We start from the raw sequence: 16,490 nt of genomic DNA on the forward strand, positions 1-16,490 counted from the left end.
GAGATTTAACGCTTCTTTCTTCTTTTGCCTGTGCTAGTCATAAAAAGGCTCCGACACCCTTTCATTGCCACGTGTCTTTAATTACCCGTGTGGTTTATTGCAGGAGAAGGAGGCCATGGAAGAGAGGTTGATCAAGATGGGAGAGAGAGATGACAGTCTGCCCCCAGAGTATCGCCCCACAGAGGAAGACCTCAAGGTAGACCTCTACTGTTCCTCTTTAGATTACAGCATGTTCTACTGTACGGGTTTACAGTACCATACTGTACTGTGTACTGAGCTCAGTGGGCCGTGCACAGATAGACACACCCCCTGCCCTTTTCCCTCTGGACAAATGTGCCCTTTTGGAAAAAAAAAACATTTTTTTTCTTTTTGTACAGTACACTGTACAGTATGTGGACCATGGTGACATTGATCAATTCTTGATAAAAAAAAGCTTCTAATATATTATTTAGGCCCCAAAATATATAAATCTCACACTATTAAGACAACCGGCCAGTTCCACGCGGTGCACAAGGTGCCCTTTTTTCACTCGAGCACCTGCCCCTCTAAATGTCTGCACGCCACTGACTGAGCTATCATGGTATCTTGTCATTGGCTCATTGATAGCCTTGCCTGTATTTAAGACATGCCCAAACGCTACCACCCTATGACTCTGACGACTCTGACGTCTTTTGTATACTCGGCACCTAAATAAAAGGCTTTAAATGTCCGTGCTGCTCCAGTCTCTTCTCCTTATGCGGGTCTTTTACCACTTTGCATTTGCAGGCGGCGGCAGAGGGCAAGGCGGATGCCACTCCCAAGCAGGTGAGGACCTCCCACCGACGGAAAGGGCAGTAGACTGACATTGAAGATGTGTCAATGCTTATTAAAGGGCAGTAGACTGACATTGAAGATGTGTCAATGCTTATTAAAGGGCAGTAGACTGACATTGAAGATGTGTCAATGCTTATTTTAAATAAGTGTTAAATAGCTCTACATTCTGACCGAAAGGGCAGTAGACTGACATTGAAGATGTGTCAATGCTTATTTTAAATAAGTGTTAAATAGCTCTACATTCTGACAGAAAGGGCAGTAGACTGACATTGAAGATGTGTCAATGCTTATTTTAAATAAGTGTTAAATAGCTCTACATTCTGACAGAAATCATTGCTATATAGAGTGTGTGTTTACTAACAGGGGTGTCCTCTCCTCGTCTCTCTCAGGATACCTATGTGATCCAGTCAGGATAGAGAAACCAAACAGAATGCAGAATAAAGTGACAGAAATTACAGAAAGATGACAGAAATAAAATGAGCAGACGAAATTGGAACTGGAGAATGAGTACTCTTTTCAGCTGACATTGATAACCCACCTGAAAAGTCATTTTCACCAGTTTATGAATGGGCTGGAGAAACAGGGAGACCCCTTTTACTGAACAAACACTATCGCAACGATCACTCAATAATAAAGAGCTTTCACCTTTTTAACAAAATACGTTTTGTTTTTAACCAAGAAGAATATAACTTACACTATTTTTATTTTACTGTAAACATATAGAGGAAACAAGGCGATCAGGACGCGTTTGGGCAGTAGGCCTTTATCAGCTGTAAATGTAAGAGATGTGTTTGTCTCTCTGTGTTGAAGTCAATGAGTGATGCAGACGCCTTGGACCTGCTGTCGGGTGACTTCTCTGCTGTACCTGCAGCAACAGGACCTGCAGCCTCATGTGCTGCAGCCACGCCAGACCTGCTCCCTCCTGTACTGGACTCAGAACCCTTGAAGGTAGGAAAGTTTTGCTGTAAACGTTAAGTCCTGTTATCAGGCTTTTCGTTATATCTGAGGCCAATTCTACAAATGCTTTCTAAATCAGTAGTTCTCACGCGTTCCAGACAAAGTGACATGCTGTAAACTTGTAGATCTGCTATTTTTTTTAATGACACAGATTATTTCTCTCTGTACTCAATGTACTGTAAATAAATTGCTCTCTAAACTCTCATCGGTACCGTAATTCAGAGTTGTATATTTGGCTTTGATCTCACACTTCCCAAGGTACTGACATATAGTGTTTTAATCACCACTATGGTTTCTTCCGCTGGAGGCTTGTTAGTATGTTACAAGCTAAAGTAAATTTTGTGTTATCAGCTCGCCAGTATCCGCCAGTAATCATAGTAATGATATAGATTACAGTGTGCTGATTATAAAAAGGTTTTCAACTACTAAATCATTTGACAAGTACCTTGGGAAGCGTGTTATCAAACCCAAATACACTCCAGATATGACTGTTTACAGTACCAAAGTTGTTTACCAAAGTTGGGTCTCTTAACTCTGGTACCTACAACCGCACTTGTGAATGAATACAGCAATGAATACAGCATCAATTGAGCTGTAAATGTTACATGTTTGTAAGTCACGATTTGTCCCCTCTCTCTCTCTCTCTCTCTCTCTCTCTCTCTCTCTCTCTCTCTCTCTCTCTCTCTCTCTCTCTCAGCCAATGTCGGGTTCAGTTCTGGATTCGCTGTCAGACACCCTGGTCCCCAACGCCCCAGAGTTCAAATCTAAGGGAGACAAACCAAAGGTAGGAGGAGGAGAACAAGATGAGACCGATCATCATCCACACTGTGATTTTTATAATGTCACAGTGCCCTCTATGGTTGTAACGACGTAACTGCAAAGATCAGGCACTCACTTAAAGGGATGTTTCACTCTCAAACATGTTTGTAACTTCAAACTCAATTTTTAACCACGATAGATTCTTTGAAAACAACCTCCCTTGGTTCTGGTGACTGATAAAGTCCTTCCAATGCATATGAGGTGGCTGTGTTCTCTCATTTTTCTCTATTATATTTGAAAGTGAAATATCCCTTTAACCCTTTTTTTTATACTGAAGAGTACCGAAGTCACTCGTTCATCCTCTGGATCACAGAAGTAATTTCTCTGTTGAAGATAACATTGGCCATCTTAGTCAATCGTGTCATAATAAGAATTGTGGTCCAAAAATAATCAAATTGTCCTGGCAATATTGTGAGGAAGGTGGCTCGTTCATGATAGTCAGTCACTCATATTTTGATACTGTCTTGTTTTTGGTAACGTTTAGCGTTTTATTGCTGTCATATCCATATCCAGAGTCAAAACGCCATTTGTTTATTTTTGGAACACAGTTCTTACATGATGATCATGACTAAGGGAATTCAGAATGGTAGGAAAAAAGAACGTGACCCAGGTATAGGATCATGGGTACATTACGTCGGACTTTGGTGCTCTCTACTACTATACTAATACAGCTGATCTACAAGCTCACAGTGCGCTGCAAGCTTGTAGATGTGCTTTTTTCGGAACATTTTGAAAGGTTCCGGACCATATACCGTATTTACTTTTGCCTATAAGGCATGCCCAGGTTAAAAGCGGTTAAAACGTGTCCATCTTGTTCTTCCACTGAAGTTGTCCCACTTTGTTCCTCCAGGGAAAGAGCAAGTCAAGGTCTAAATCTAAAGTAAGCAAATGACCTGCTGCTGCATGAAAGCTTAATGTATAGTGGATATATGCAATATTATGAGCAAATTAATCTATTTGCTTATTATTTAGCATATATAATGTATAGTGGATATATGCAATATTATGAGCAAATTAATCAGTTTGCTTATTATTTAGCATATATAATGTACTGTATGTGTAATATAGAGAAAAATATAATAATAGTTGGATGGCTGTACTCGAGGTGTATGCTTGCCACTACAATTGGCTGCTTCCGCTTATCATCTGTTTTGCCCAAATCATGCTGTGTGTACGTCACTAATGTCTGGTCTATGTTAACCAAGTCATCATCATCACTACAGCTGTGCTCATTGTCTGCCATAATCCCTTCCTTGTCATTAATGATAAGTAATTAATGATCTTAACAAACAGAAGTTATTTTGTCAATCTAGCTGAGTTTGACTCAGACAAACACAACATCGGTTCTGGTATTCCACAGGGCTCAATTCCTCTATTGTTCTCCCTGTACACTGCCGTTGGGAGAACTGTTTACCAATCACGGAGTGAATTTCCATTTCAATGCTGATGATACCCAACTATATCTTTCTGTAACTCCAGATGATCCCTGTGCTTTAGACCCGTTGATGACCTGTCTGTCTAGCATCAAATGCTGAATGAGTGAGAACTTTCTCAAGCTAAATGAGGATAAGACAGAAGTTCTCATAATCGGTTCTAGTGAGCAGAAAGAATCAATAATAAGCAGACTTGGCAACCTAACTGTAGAAAGTGACAGTACAGTAAAGAACTTGGGGGTCATGATTGATTCTGAATTGAATTTTAATTCACACATTAATCATGTTACCAAATACCAAGATTGCTTTTTTTCACCTTATTGCACGAATCAGAATCGGAGCCTATTTGTCATTGGACGATGCAAAAACGCTGATCCACGCCTTTGTTTTTTCTCGGCTTGATTACGGCAATGCACTTTTTTCTGGACTGCTTCTATGGGCCGACGGCATGGAACAAACTTCCACTGTACCTTCGACAGGCAGCCTCTGTGGTCATTTTTAAAGTGCAGCTCAAGACCTACTTCTACACTCTTGCTTTTAATTGATTTTTTAAATTACTTTAATGCCCTGCTTTTCTTTTCTTTTTTTCTCCATTGCTCTGTAAAGCACTTTGAGCTGCATTTCATGTCATGAAAGGTGCTATACAAATAAAGTTTATTATTATTATTATTGTCTTGCTTGACCTTTTGCCCTGGTATTTCAGAAACAACATGCAGAGGATCCGTCTGCTCTTGACCAGCTCTCTGGTCAGCTCAGTACAGACGTGGCCACGTCTACAAAGACTGGAGGACACAGCTAGGCCACTAGGTAAGCATTAAGACTGGGATGCATCTTGTATCATATTAGATTTTAGCTATATTATAATATAATAATAACTCTAAGTTAGGTACTTTCCTTCCGTCAGCAACGTATTAAAACGTCGCTGTTGGAAGGAAACCACCAACTGGTTGGCTATACATTTTTTTCTGTGATCCCTGGAACTAATTATTTTGCGATGCGGATTCGTGGCCAAATACTTAAAAAAATGTGGGGGTCCTTGACATGAAAAAGTTTGAGACTTACTGATCACTCAGTGGACGTTCACATTAATTGAAAATAAATGCCAGGTTCATTTCCTGCATGCAGGGCATGAACCACTGCGTTCTTCTGGAGTAACATGATGTAGCCAGTTAGAATCTTCTTATTTAATGTTGCTTCTCTCATAATATCTTTAGGCTTTCTGCCACCTGTATAATAAAGTGGTAAGAAAGTAAGTTCAGATAACTGATTTCGTAACGATGAAAGTGGGTTCAGCTTTTGGGGTCAAGAACTTCTGTTGACTTCTGTTTCTTATGACACATTCCTCCATTTCAGGGTCTTGCAGTTGCAGTTCATCTCCCCAGCCACACGGAGGAGCTACTGAGGGAACAGCTCTCTGGAGGAAGAGTCTATTTTTTTAAATGGTGGAGAATGTATACTGGATGATCTCACACATACGTACACCTAAGACGTACACACAAACACACACAAGTACACACACGTCACGTACACACGCACACAACTCCGTGCTACACTTTTTGCACATGCTAGGGGATGGAAAGAAGTTTCTTTCCTTGGAGGAGTGAAATATAAGGGAGTGTGAGGACAAGGAGGTAGACGAGGAGAGATGGCAGGGAGGTGGTGTGATGGACTGTTTTACTTCTCATGTTGGGTTTTGTTTTTGGTTGTGTTCGAGTGTGTGCGTGTGTGTGTGGGCGGGGTGGGGGGGGGGTGGAGTTGTTACCAATCAGAGTTATGACTGCGCCGTAGCTCAGTGGTTCTCAACCTGTGGCCCGGGGCCCACTGGAGGTCAGTGAGGATGTAGCGAGGGCCCCCCCACCCAAATAATTGGTGAAACACTAAGATTTTAATCATAATATAACAATGTTAAAAAAAAAAAAAAAAAAAAAACAGTACAAAAATATGTCATGGTATGTTTTCTTTACAAAAATGAGTTGTGATGTGATAACATCAAAGAGGAACTTAATTGATCCAAGCCAGAATATGCTCTGAAAATGCGTGCGGCCTGCGGCCCACTCATTTGACCACTTAACAAGGGGTCCATATGGGTGGGCTGCAAACATTTTCAAGTGGGCCCCCTGATCCAGAAATGTTTGAGAACCGCTGCGGTAGCTGATACACTTTATTTTCTCCATTCATTCACCAATATGTCCACAATAATATGCCTGCTGTGGTGCCAAACCTATTGTTCTGATATTGCCTCAGTATTGGAGCAATAAAACAAATATTTAATGAATCCCTTTTACCCTTGCTTCCCTATTTTGGGTATATCAAAGGCGAAATATAGGCGAAATATTTAAAACATTTTCAAATATTCTTAACAGCTAGGTTAATGAATCAACACTCCACATTGTGACTGCGTTATCAGCTTGGTGAGGTATGGTGGGTGTGTGTGTGTGATCGTTATCAGCTTGGTGAGGTATGGTGGGTGTGTGTGTGATCGGGATGTCAAGTTTTCTATTGTCACGTGTTTCTGATGGCGTTACAACACTAGTGTACAGTTTAGACTGCTTCATAATGAACACTTAGTTTACAAATATTAAAGAAAGAAAATGTCTGAAAGGATTTACATGACGTGGTCTGGTTGATTCTGTACACATGAGATCTACTGTTGCTTTCTGTATCTATCGAGGGAAGGGTCTTTTTTGGTGTTTTCCTTGGCCTTGTAGAAATAGCATGTATTGATTTTTTCAAAGTGCACTTAATGTGGTAAACCTAGGTGATTACGAGCTCTGTAAAACTACCTTTAGTTTGTATGCTGTAAAAAAAAAAAAAAAGGATATTTGCGCTATAGAAGACAACACTGTATAATTTCATTTTCAGCCATAAAGTCAAAAGCGATATTTAATTACTTTTGTACTTTCCTAAGATCTTCTTTTTCTAAGGATATGTATAATCGTGAGTCAAAACGCAAAGATAGGTATTTTGGATATGGGAATTCTAATTAAATAAAAACAAATATGTGAATATTATGTGAGCATTCATGATGTGTAGAGTTGATTTCTATTGTTTGACTTTTTGCAATGGAGGAATTATATACTCAACCGTATGAGATACCAGCTTGTCAAACCAATAACGGGATGTGCTCCTGGTTTAGCTTTTTAGTTTTAGTTTTATTCCTTGTGTAGCGTTTTACAAAGCCCACTTCCCTCTGACTGTGGTTGGGGCTCAACAACTGTTTCACATGTTTGTGCTCAAACTGTGCGTCTAAAATGTTACATTGTCATGCCATGGCCCTGAATGACTGATGAGAATGCAAATGATTGGGTTTGATGATGTGTGTAAGAAGAAAATAAAGAATTAATAAAATGAAGAACAAAAAAAGAATCACTGTATTTACGTAAGAAATATTCTTTGGGATGCATTTTATTTACAGAGAGACATGGCTTACATATTGTAGACCCATGCACCCCACCACCAGAAACATAGTAGGATATGTAAACGTACTGAAAGCAATTTGCTTACATCATGTTCATTACATTAACATGTTCATGTTAGGGGCGGCAGTGGCTCAGGGGTAGAGTGGCTGGATGGTAACCGCAAGTTTGCCAGTTCAAACCCGGGCTCCCCCAGAGTTAGCATGAAAGTGTCCTTGATTTGAGCAAGACACTGAACCAAACTTTGTTTTGTCTCAGAGAAGTTTTGTGACAGAGAAGACGACTGTCTGGAACAGCAAAAATGGCGACTGGGGGTTCTTTGGAGGAAAAGCCTAAAGTGAGACAGAACAAGTTCCAGTGGCTGTAAATCATGTATTCTGTTGGTCATTTTAACATTAGTCTGTTTGGTGGTTGACATACAGTATATGAGCAGGTTGATTCAATTATATAGCCTACTATGACTCGTGTTTTTCTAAGGAAGCTAGTAGCCTAAAGCTACATTCAAACTATGAAATGAACTAGAAAGTGTACTAGCTGACATGATGTATAACTGCCCCCCGCTGTATCTCCATCATTTCAGGACATCCTGGACTTTGAGGACTTGAGGCCTCATTTTACTAAAACACAGTGGGAGCAGCTGAAGGACATCGAGAAAATAATCTACACGAATATGAAGAGCAACCACCTATTTAAGCTCTCTATAGGTAATGTAATATGTAACATGGTAACATAGTAATGTCATATAAAATGAGACAGCATTTGAACGCCATACATTTATGTATTTGTTTTGTTGTAGGACTATAGTAGTAATATCAGACATACATCAAATATAAGCCATTTAGTCTCAAGGCTGTATGTTTAGAATCCATACATGAGGGAGTTAGTCTTACGGCTGTATGTAATATTGTAGGCCTACTGTGATAGTAGATCAATGTGTATAATAGTCGATAAAATAAAATAAAAATCATTTTATTTCACGATATTCGTTCACTAATAAGTTCTAATAAGTTCACTGACTTGATGTCACAAGAATGGGAGATTGAACTCTATTTTATTGCAGACTAGTGAAGAGCATTTAATTAACTTGTATGATAGAATACCAGTTATTATCAGCATTGAAGAAACTAGATGATATTGACCAGTTACACACTGTAGCAGTGTAGCATATCATATCACAATGTTTATAGAAGTAGATTCATATCATATCATCACAATGTTTATAGAAGTAGATTCATATCACATCATCACAATGTTTATAGAAGTAGATTCATATCATATCATATCACAATGTTTATAGAAGTAGATTCATATCATATCATATCACAATGTTTATAGAAGTATAGATTCATATCACATCATCACAATGTTTATAGAAGTAGATTCATATCATATCATATCACAATGTTTATAGAAGTAGATTCATATCACATCATCACAATGTTTATAGAAGTAGATTCCTGAATTGATTACTTTGTCTGTCAAGTGCATCAGTCATGCTGTTGGTTCCATCATGTGTCATGACTGCTCCCTACTGGTGAAAACATGAATTTATTTAACTTCCCTATGTTTGCTATAACAAGCAAGAGTCCAATATTTAACTATGTGAATATGGTCTAACACTTGTAAATACAGATGTGTTATTAAACATCAGACAATCACTGTAGGGATAGAGTCCCAGGAATATATTGATCTGTATCTTCCTCTGTCATCACATATCCTTTCATTCCTTCTATGTGTCTCCCTACCTGTCTGCTCTCCTCCTCCATCAGGTCTGAAGTCTGACCCTCCAGAATTCATGAGGAGACGCAACAAGACCAGGCAGGAACCCTGTCTTGAACAGGCGGGACCGCCTGTTAGAATTTGTTTAAATTTTCCTTTCCATTTGTACCCACCCCCCCCCCCATCTCTCTCTCTCTCTCTCTCTCTCTCTCTCTCTCTCTCTCTCTCAGCGCCAAATACATCTTTCTTACATCATAGAAAAATAACCGACCGTACACACATGCATTTGCAGCATTTCCATTGAGAGATCAGAACTGATCGATGCTCACTCTCAGACAGTACGTCTGCTATAGCTAGAAGCTATGGCAGAGTTGCTGGGCAATAGTTGGGTGTTATTATGGCCAGACTAAATAATAACTAAATCTTTTCTCTTTGACAGATTTTTCAGCTTTCCAGGCTAGCCTATACTGCATGTTTGACGGATGTTAGGGATAAAGCCTGAATGAATGCATTGACATCTTGAGAGATGACAACAATAGAATAAGGTGTGTGAGTGATTGCTTTCAGAGACACATTCCGGTTGACCTTCTCACATTTCCGATAGCATCGCAAACCTGACCATGGCATGACAGATAGCCGGATGACACCAGATGGCATTTGTACTTCTTATGACACCAATTGCCCTTTAGACAGTATTTTTGTTACACAGTGAGCGATAATGGGGCAACAAAACATGACTGTAGAGCAAAGGGGTCTTCAATGTTTTTCGGGCCGAGGACCATTTAGCTGAGAGAAAGACAAAGCACTAAACCACCACATTGAATAACATTGTGACATTAAACTTTTATTTTATTTCATGTTTCTTATAGTATAGCTATAGCTGTAGCTCGCCAATGTCTGTTGGTTTAGGTTGTTTTGATACTTGATTCAATTTATTTGAAGCCCACCGCACGCCATATCAGTATTATATGTCAATGGACCGCACGTCATATCAGTTTAATATGTCAATAGATTTTTCAAATTCCATTATACCTTGCAATATGGCATCCATCTGAAAAAGAATGTCGTTTATGCCCCTTCGATGTAATGCCCTTTACATTACATTTTCAGAATAATATTTTTGTCAGATATTGTCAGATTTACAATTTTTTGTTAACAGACAAACATGGGGGAGGAGGGGTTGTCATGACAACCAAAAATCCTTGTTGAGCATCATGTAGGCTGCAGTAATGCACAACGAATGTTTTGTATATCGTTGCTGTCAGAAAAAAAGGAGGTGGGGTACTCTGAGGTAAAAACAAAGGAGAGAAAAAAACAAATTGATGTGATATTTTTGCTACTTTTGTGTGTGTCAGGGACCGATTTTTGAAGAGACACTGGGAGACTTCTTTGGTTTACTTTAAAATAAAAAAATATATAGTGTATTCTTTTACAAAACTGACATATTGAGCCTATGACACACAATGTGGCTTCCCCCCAGTAGGCCTCCTTCGCATCCAGTAGATCCTGTGATCTTTTGTGGCCAGATGTAATTTATTGGGGTCTAGTAGGACTATAGTAAATAATAAAATAATAAATCGCCATAACATTTTGTAAAGAAATACGTATTTAGCCCCATGTTCGAATGCCCCAAATGAGAAAAAAAATCACACTCATCTTTTAATTTCTCTAAAAAAGAAAAACATAAAACATGAACCTTTGGTTGAAAAAAACAAAAGTTGTCCTTTAAATAGCTGATCTAACCAGAATGCCACTAATTACTAAAGGGGAAAATATATAGGGGCCGATTAGACCAGTATGGACAAAAAAGGGGGTACAGACAAAGACTAAACACATTAACTACAACCTAACTAACTAATGGTATTACAATCCAATTGAAATACCAAATACACAATCCTAGGGTTAGGGTTATGCTAGGGAGCAGCTGCAGGTTCCCCATTCATTGGCCAGCCAATCATCTCCAGCAGCTTCCCACAGCTTCCCTGGAGATGATTGGCAGAGTTTGACAGATTGACAGAGTTTTCTTTGAGTTAAACTCAAAGAAGACTTATAAGAAAACAATCCACGGAACGCAGCGAATCAGGCTGGAACCCAGGCTAAAGAATACTCTGTGTTAACTAGGTTAACTGGTTAATATCTATATTTGTTTACCTGTATCTATGTATAATGTTATACTGAACATAAGTATAAACTAAATAAATAAACCGAAAAGAAAAGTCACCATACAGTATATTCTATTAGTCTCAATGTAAGGCTGCTGAGGCGGCCATCTGCAGTGTTACAGTGTGTATTAGGAAGTAGTTCGCTGATTATGGGGGAAATAATCACACCCGTGCTGAACTGAGCGGTGCAACTATACCTTTATTGTTATAGTTTACTGTGTGTTATAATACTATGTTATAGTGTGCCTTGGAGCCAAGCACAGTTGCTGACTTAAGCAGCTGCAGGGGTCAATAGGTCCTACTCGGACAGGGATCAAAGGTCCTACTCAGACATACACACAAACACACACAGAGCTGTTCATTGGAGACGTTGTGCACCGCTCCAAAACATAAAAGGTTGAAATCTGGAGATAAGAGGTTCATGCCCAATAGCAATAATATGTTTATGGTAATGATATAATGTTTACTTTCCATAAGGTTTGTTAGGCCTACGTTTCTACCAAACGTAATCCTTACTTTGCTGCAAAGGCAAATTCCATTTATTGGGTGCCTTCATTTGCACTTCATTATCATGAAACGTGGACAACTATACTGTACTAGAGTCCGAGTGCAGAGGGCACGATTTGCATAGAAATATTAATTGAATTTTGACTACAGAGTAGACAGTATAAAGCTTTTGAACGATGCACCTTCATTAGGAAGTACAGTAAACACAGGTGAATCACTGTTCCTGCTTGGATGGCTCTCAAGGTAATAAGGCCTCCTGCACGCACGTCATCTTCCATTCCATTTCAGAAGGGACTTTCCTTTTAGCATCCACCCCCCTGATGGCCTCATGGGAGCTGGAAAATAATGATTAGCTGACGCCAATGACTAGACCTATGACCTCACGTGTGCGTATGTAATCATGTTTAAGGTCTTGATTGCATTGGCACTTGATTACACTTCAGTGTCAACACTAGTCTGTTGACTTGACAGCCATCACCGGCATTCATATCAGACTTATACAATCAACAATCAATGAGAGGGAAAAAAACATTTTGTCTCAGGTTTGGGCTTTGTTACACGTACAAACCCAGCCCATCTTGCTGCAACGTTCCACAAGCATCAGCTGTAATGCAGTGTATTTTTACCGGTTGGTCATACATACTGCCCTAGCTCAAGCTGCTAATGTTGTTCCGCCGGCCCCCCTAGCTGTGCCTGAGTGAGTGAGTGCTTTGCTTAAAGCAAACACAGGTGTTGCTAGGTAGAGGTGGAATATACTGCAGATCTGGTCCAGACCTGTTTGCACACCGCTATGATTGGAAAAGGTATATATCACCAACGCTATCTCCCCCCTCTGCTGCATTGTGCGTTCCAGAATGAGCAATCCAATTTACAATTGGGAACTATAGTGAACTTACTGAACTATAGTGCCAATGTGATATTTTGACAAGGTTCACCATTCCTGTATGGGTAGTTTTGTAGAGTCAGCCATGTGACTTCTCCAGTACTGCTTAGGTCTTTTGTGGGTAGCTGCCTATAAGCTTCCATTCCTTGTCTTTCTCTAAAAGGCAGGACATTCTCTGTGTCTCTTGTTCATTTCAAATCAGAAGACATTTCCAGTGGGGTCCCACAAGGGTAAGTTAACAAACTACTGTTTTAAACTAAATGTTCCCCCAACACAAAGTATTCAACCATTACTGTAATGCTCTCTGGAAAGACTGCGACCAGAGTGTTCACTGCAGGGACAAGAAGAGCTGAACACATTAGTCCTTCAATCAATTATTAATTGGCTCGTGGTTCAATAAAGAATTGTTATTTTCCGCTTACAAATTTCTTGTTGGTTTAGCTCCTAAATCCACCTCCTCAGTGCCTATACATATACAACAATTAGACATATTTAACTCAAACCTCTCAGACCTTCTAGTCATCCTATTGTCTGTCTGTCTGTCTGTCTGTCTGTCTGTCTGTCTGTCTGTCTCTCTCTCTCTCTCTCTCTCTCTCTCTCTCTCTCTCTCTCTCTCTCTCTCTCTCTCTCTCTCTCTCTCTCTCTCTCTCTCTCATACTTTGTGCAAGAACAATGGTTTCTATTTCAGAATGCTAACAGGAAGAGAAAGGCTGTGGTTTCCATTAATCCCAATCGATGATGTCATGTTTGTAGGAAGGTTTCTGACCTGCCCACAGCCACAATAAAGTGCTCCTTTAAGAGTGTACAGATGCTTTTAGATTGTATATGGCAATTGTACATAACTATATATTTTCAGGAAGATTAAAGCACAAGTGGGGACATTTGCTGGGCAATGCTGCCTGACACACCTCCGGTGGTGCCATTGTGCTGCCTGCCTAGCTGCCTGCAGGGTCATCAGCTGGCTGGGAGCAGTGCTAGAAAAAGTACTCAAATGTTTTGCTAAGTAAGTAAGTGTCACAGCCCCCTGTAGCTTGGCCTACCAGGCTCTGTGCTACCTACTCTTATCTGTCTTTACAAGGCCTGCAGGTTGGGAAATTGGGGTGCCAATCAGTACATTGGGAGCACCTGGCCAGTATTCCCAGTGTGCTCTATATAAGGACTGTGTGTTTGCCACTCTCTCTCTTCCTGTTGGCAGCAACACTTTAGATCTAGTTTGTTTGTCCTTTGGTTTGCAGTTTGCACCATTCAACAGCCCACACTACATTTACCACACATCCACTCACCAGTCTCACCTACACTACTGATTTCACTGATTAACACACCCCACATGATTAAGTTGTTTATATTGTAAATAAATATTGGTTTGTGCACTTTTAAAAGCCGTGTGTTCCTCCTTTTTGTAATGGCCTAGAGCCAGGTCATGACATAAATACTCCGTTACAAGTAATAGTCCGGAATTCAAAATGTATAATTGAGTAAAAGCACAAAAGTATTGGCATCAAAATGTTCATAAAGTACCAAAGGTAAAAGTACTAATTTCACATTTTCAAATGTATAGAAAATAGCAGATCTACAAGCTCACAATGCGTCCCATCGCAACACATTATAAGCTTGTAGATTGGCTATTTTCAAATGGCCGAAATGTGTGTGTATGTGTGTGTGTATATATATATATATATATATATATATATATATATATAAAAAAAGAGAAAAGCCTTCCAAGGAAGGGACTGCATACTCTAGGGAACAGAGACAGACAACTTACTGCATCAAACTTATTTATTAGCACGTCAGGTGTTATGACCTCATACGGGTCTTTTTGGATGTGCAGGAGTCCCTTTTTTGCTATATATATGGGGCTGAAATGGTTAATGTATGTTTTGAAATAATCAAAATCTACAAAGTATAACTAGTAACTAAAGTTTTCAAATAAATGTAGTGGAGTAAAAGTACGGGAGCCACCCTTCACATACAGGATGTAGGCCTACTGTACAGGGCCTTGGTGTAACGGACAGACGGATCAGGCGAGTCTCTCAGCTCGAATACGAGCCTCACCTTCTCATGTTTGTAACCCAAGATGATGGATTTCAGTGGCAGCTTCAGGGCGTTTCTTCCAAACAGAGCTGGCCAGTGGACATAATGCTGTATGTTGTATGTACTCATGTGTAGCGGCTGTAGACTATGTTTACAGTAAGACTACTGTGTACTGTGTGTATGTTTTCAGAAGACTCAGGATGTAAGTTTGCTTACTGGGGATTGCAAAAAAAAGTAGATTAAAAAAATATCGATATGCTATAATCTTAATCATGTATCACACAAACTAAAAAGATGATCAATTTCTCCATTTAACCTTTTGTCTTTTTTTGTCATGTTATGCACACATGTGATATGTCACACAAATGATCTACACAATCTCACAACGTGTTGTGAGCTTTTTAAAATAAACATTCAACCAATGAAAAGCATCCCATATTAAAAAAGACCTTAGGCTACAGTCGTGATGACACTATACATAAGGAGCTGTCCACATGTCTCGGTGCTGAATCCTGCACTGGACTCCTAGTCAACTGATGACGTACATATTGCACGATGGCAGGGGCGTCACGAGTCACGGCCGCATCCTCATCATCAGCCATCATTCATTCATTCATTCCACCATGCGGGCCAAAGTCACCGAGCTGGTTATTGTGTCCTGAAACTGAAGAAGATTTCATCCGCGAAGTGGTCCATATGGTCGGCGACAAACGAATCAAAGGGATCATTGGTTTTATTATCAAAGCATAATATACAATCACTCAGAATTTTCATTATGAAATGGCTATCTTGTCAATTAAGCCTATATGTGATGTATATGCCACTGAACGGGGTTTATTTCTTTATTTTTTATTGATTCATTGATTCAATGAATAGCCTACTACTTTATTAACAGTTTTCAGGGGAAAAAAGCACAGAGGTATAGGCTACAGACTTATATAGCCTATAGGCAACAAAACTAAAGGATAACCCCAGAAAAAGCCCATGGCTTATTTCCATTGAGGTCCTATGTGTATTCAATTGAATTCATTGAGACATTTATCAAACAATATAATAATTTTGAATATTATGCAAAACCACATAAACAATTCTCACGTATTATTGTCGAATTGGGGGAGGGAAAATAAATAGCTGCAAAATGTGTCATCTTGCGTGTGAAAACGGGTTATTATGCAATAGGCATGCATGTCTTAAAATATGCAGCACACACGTGCCTCATAATAAATAAATAAAAACTCCATGAGTCAATTCCTCACACACAAGCCTATACAATTCCTTCCTTATTTTTCTTCAAATGGAAATCGTCGTTTTTCTTTTGCTTTCTCACCGTCTGTTGTTTTGAAAAACGGTGAGAAAAAAGTAAGAAAGCCCGAAGGCTAATCTAATAGTAGGAAGAAGAATAGTGGGTTATTTTTAGGTTGGATCACATGCACCCTCCCACCCTCCCATCAGTTCAGACGTATTACTCCCAAGGGACCATGGAGCTCACACACATCCGATCCTACCACAGGTGGACGACAATCTGACGTCAGAGCACCCGTAATTTGACGTGTAACAACCCCCCCTCCCCTTCCCTCCCTCCCTCCCCCTCCACCACCACCACCACAGCTTCATTTCTTCTTGGATGGAATAACACACGCATTTTCAAGTCCCCTCAGCTCCCATCCAGCTGCTTCTTGGAGGGTGAAAAAAGAAGAAGAAGTATTTCGGGAGGCGAATTAATTCATATAAGGCTTATTTATTTATT

General features: G+C 39.7%; 1 protein-coding gene across 14 annotated transcripts in view; it reads left to right on the top strand.

Annotated features, from left to right (window-relative positions):
• Nucleotides 1–7,388, top strand: part of cast (calpastatin) — a 56,652-nt gene extending 49,264 nt beyond the window's left edge. For 13 of the 14 annotated variants that reach the window (XM_080786454.1, XM_080786444.1, XM_080786455.1 and 10 more), the window contains 7 exons: nucleotides 104–196; nucleotides 766–804; nucleotides 1,624–1,761; nucleotides 2,468–2,554; nucleotides 3,440–3,469; nucleotides 4,726–4,829; nucleotides 5,376–7,388. In XM_080786454.1, the coding sequence (XP_080642580.1) occupies nucleotides 104–196; nucleotides 766–804; nucleotides 1,624–1,761; nucleotides 2,468–2,554; nucleotides 3,440–3,469; nucleotides 4,726–4,821 (483 nt within the window). In that variant the 3' untranslated portion in view covers nucleotides 4,822–4,829; nucleotides 5,376–7,388. The remainder of the gene's footprint in view (nucleotides 1–103; nucleotides 197–765; nucleotides 805–1,623; nucleotides 1,762–2,467; nucleotides 2,555–3,439; nucleotides 3,470–4,725; nucleotides 4,830–5,375) is intronic. The other variant, XM_080786451.1, reaches the window with a different exon arrangement.
• Nucleotides 7,389–16,490: the final 9,102 nt, after the last annotated feature.

Source organism: Protomyctophum bolini, assembly GCF_963924005.1.
Source record: "Protomyctophum bolini genome assembly, chromosome: 2".
NCBI lineage: Eukaryota > Metazoa > Chordata > Actinopteri > Myctophiformes > Myctophidae > Protomyctophum > Protomyctophum bolini.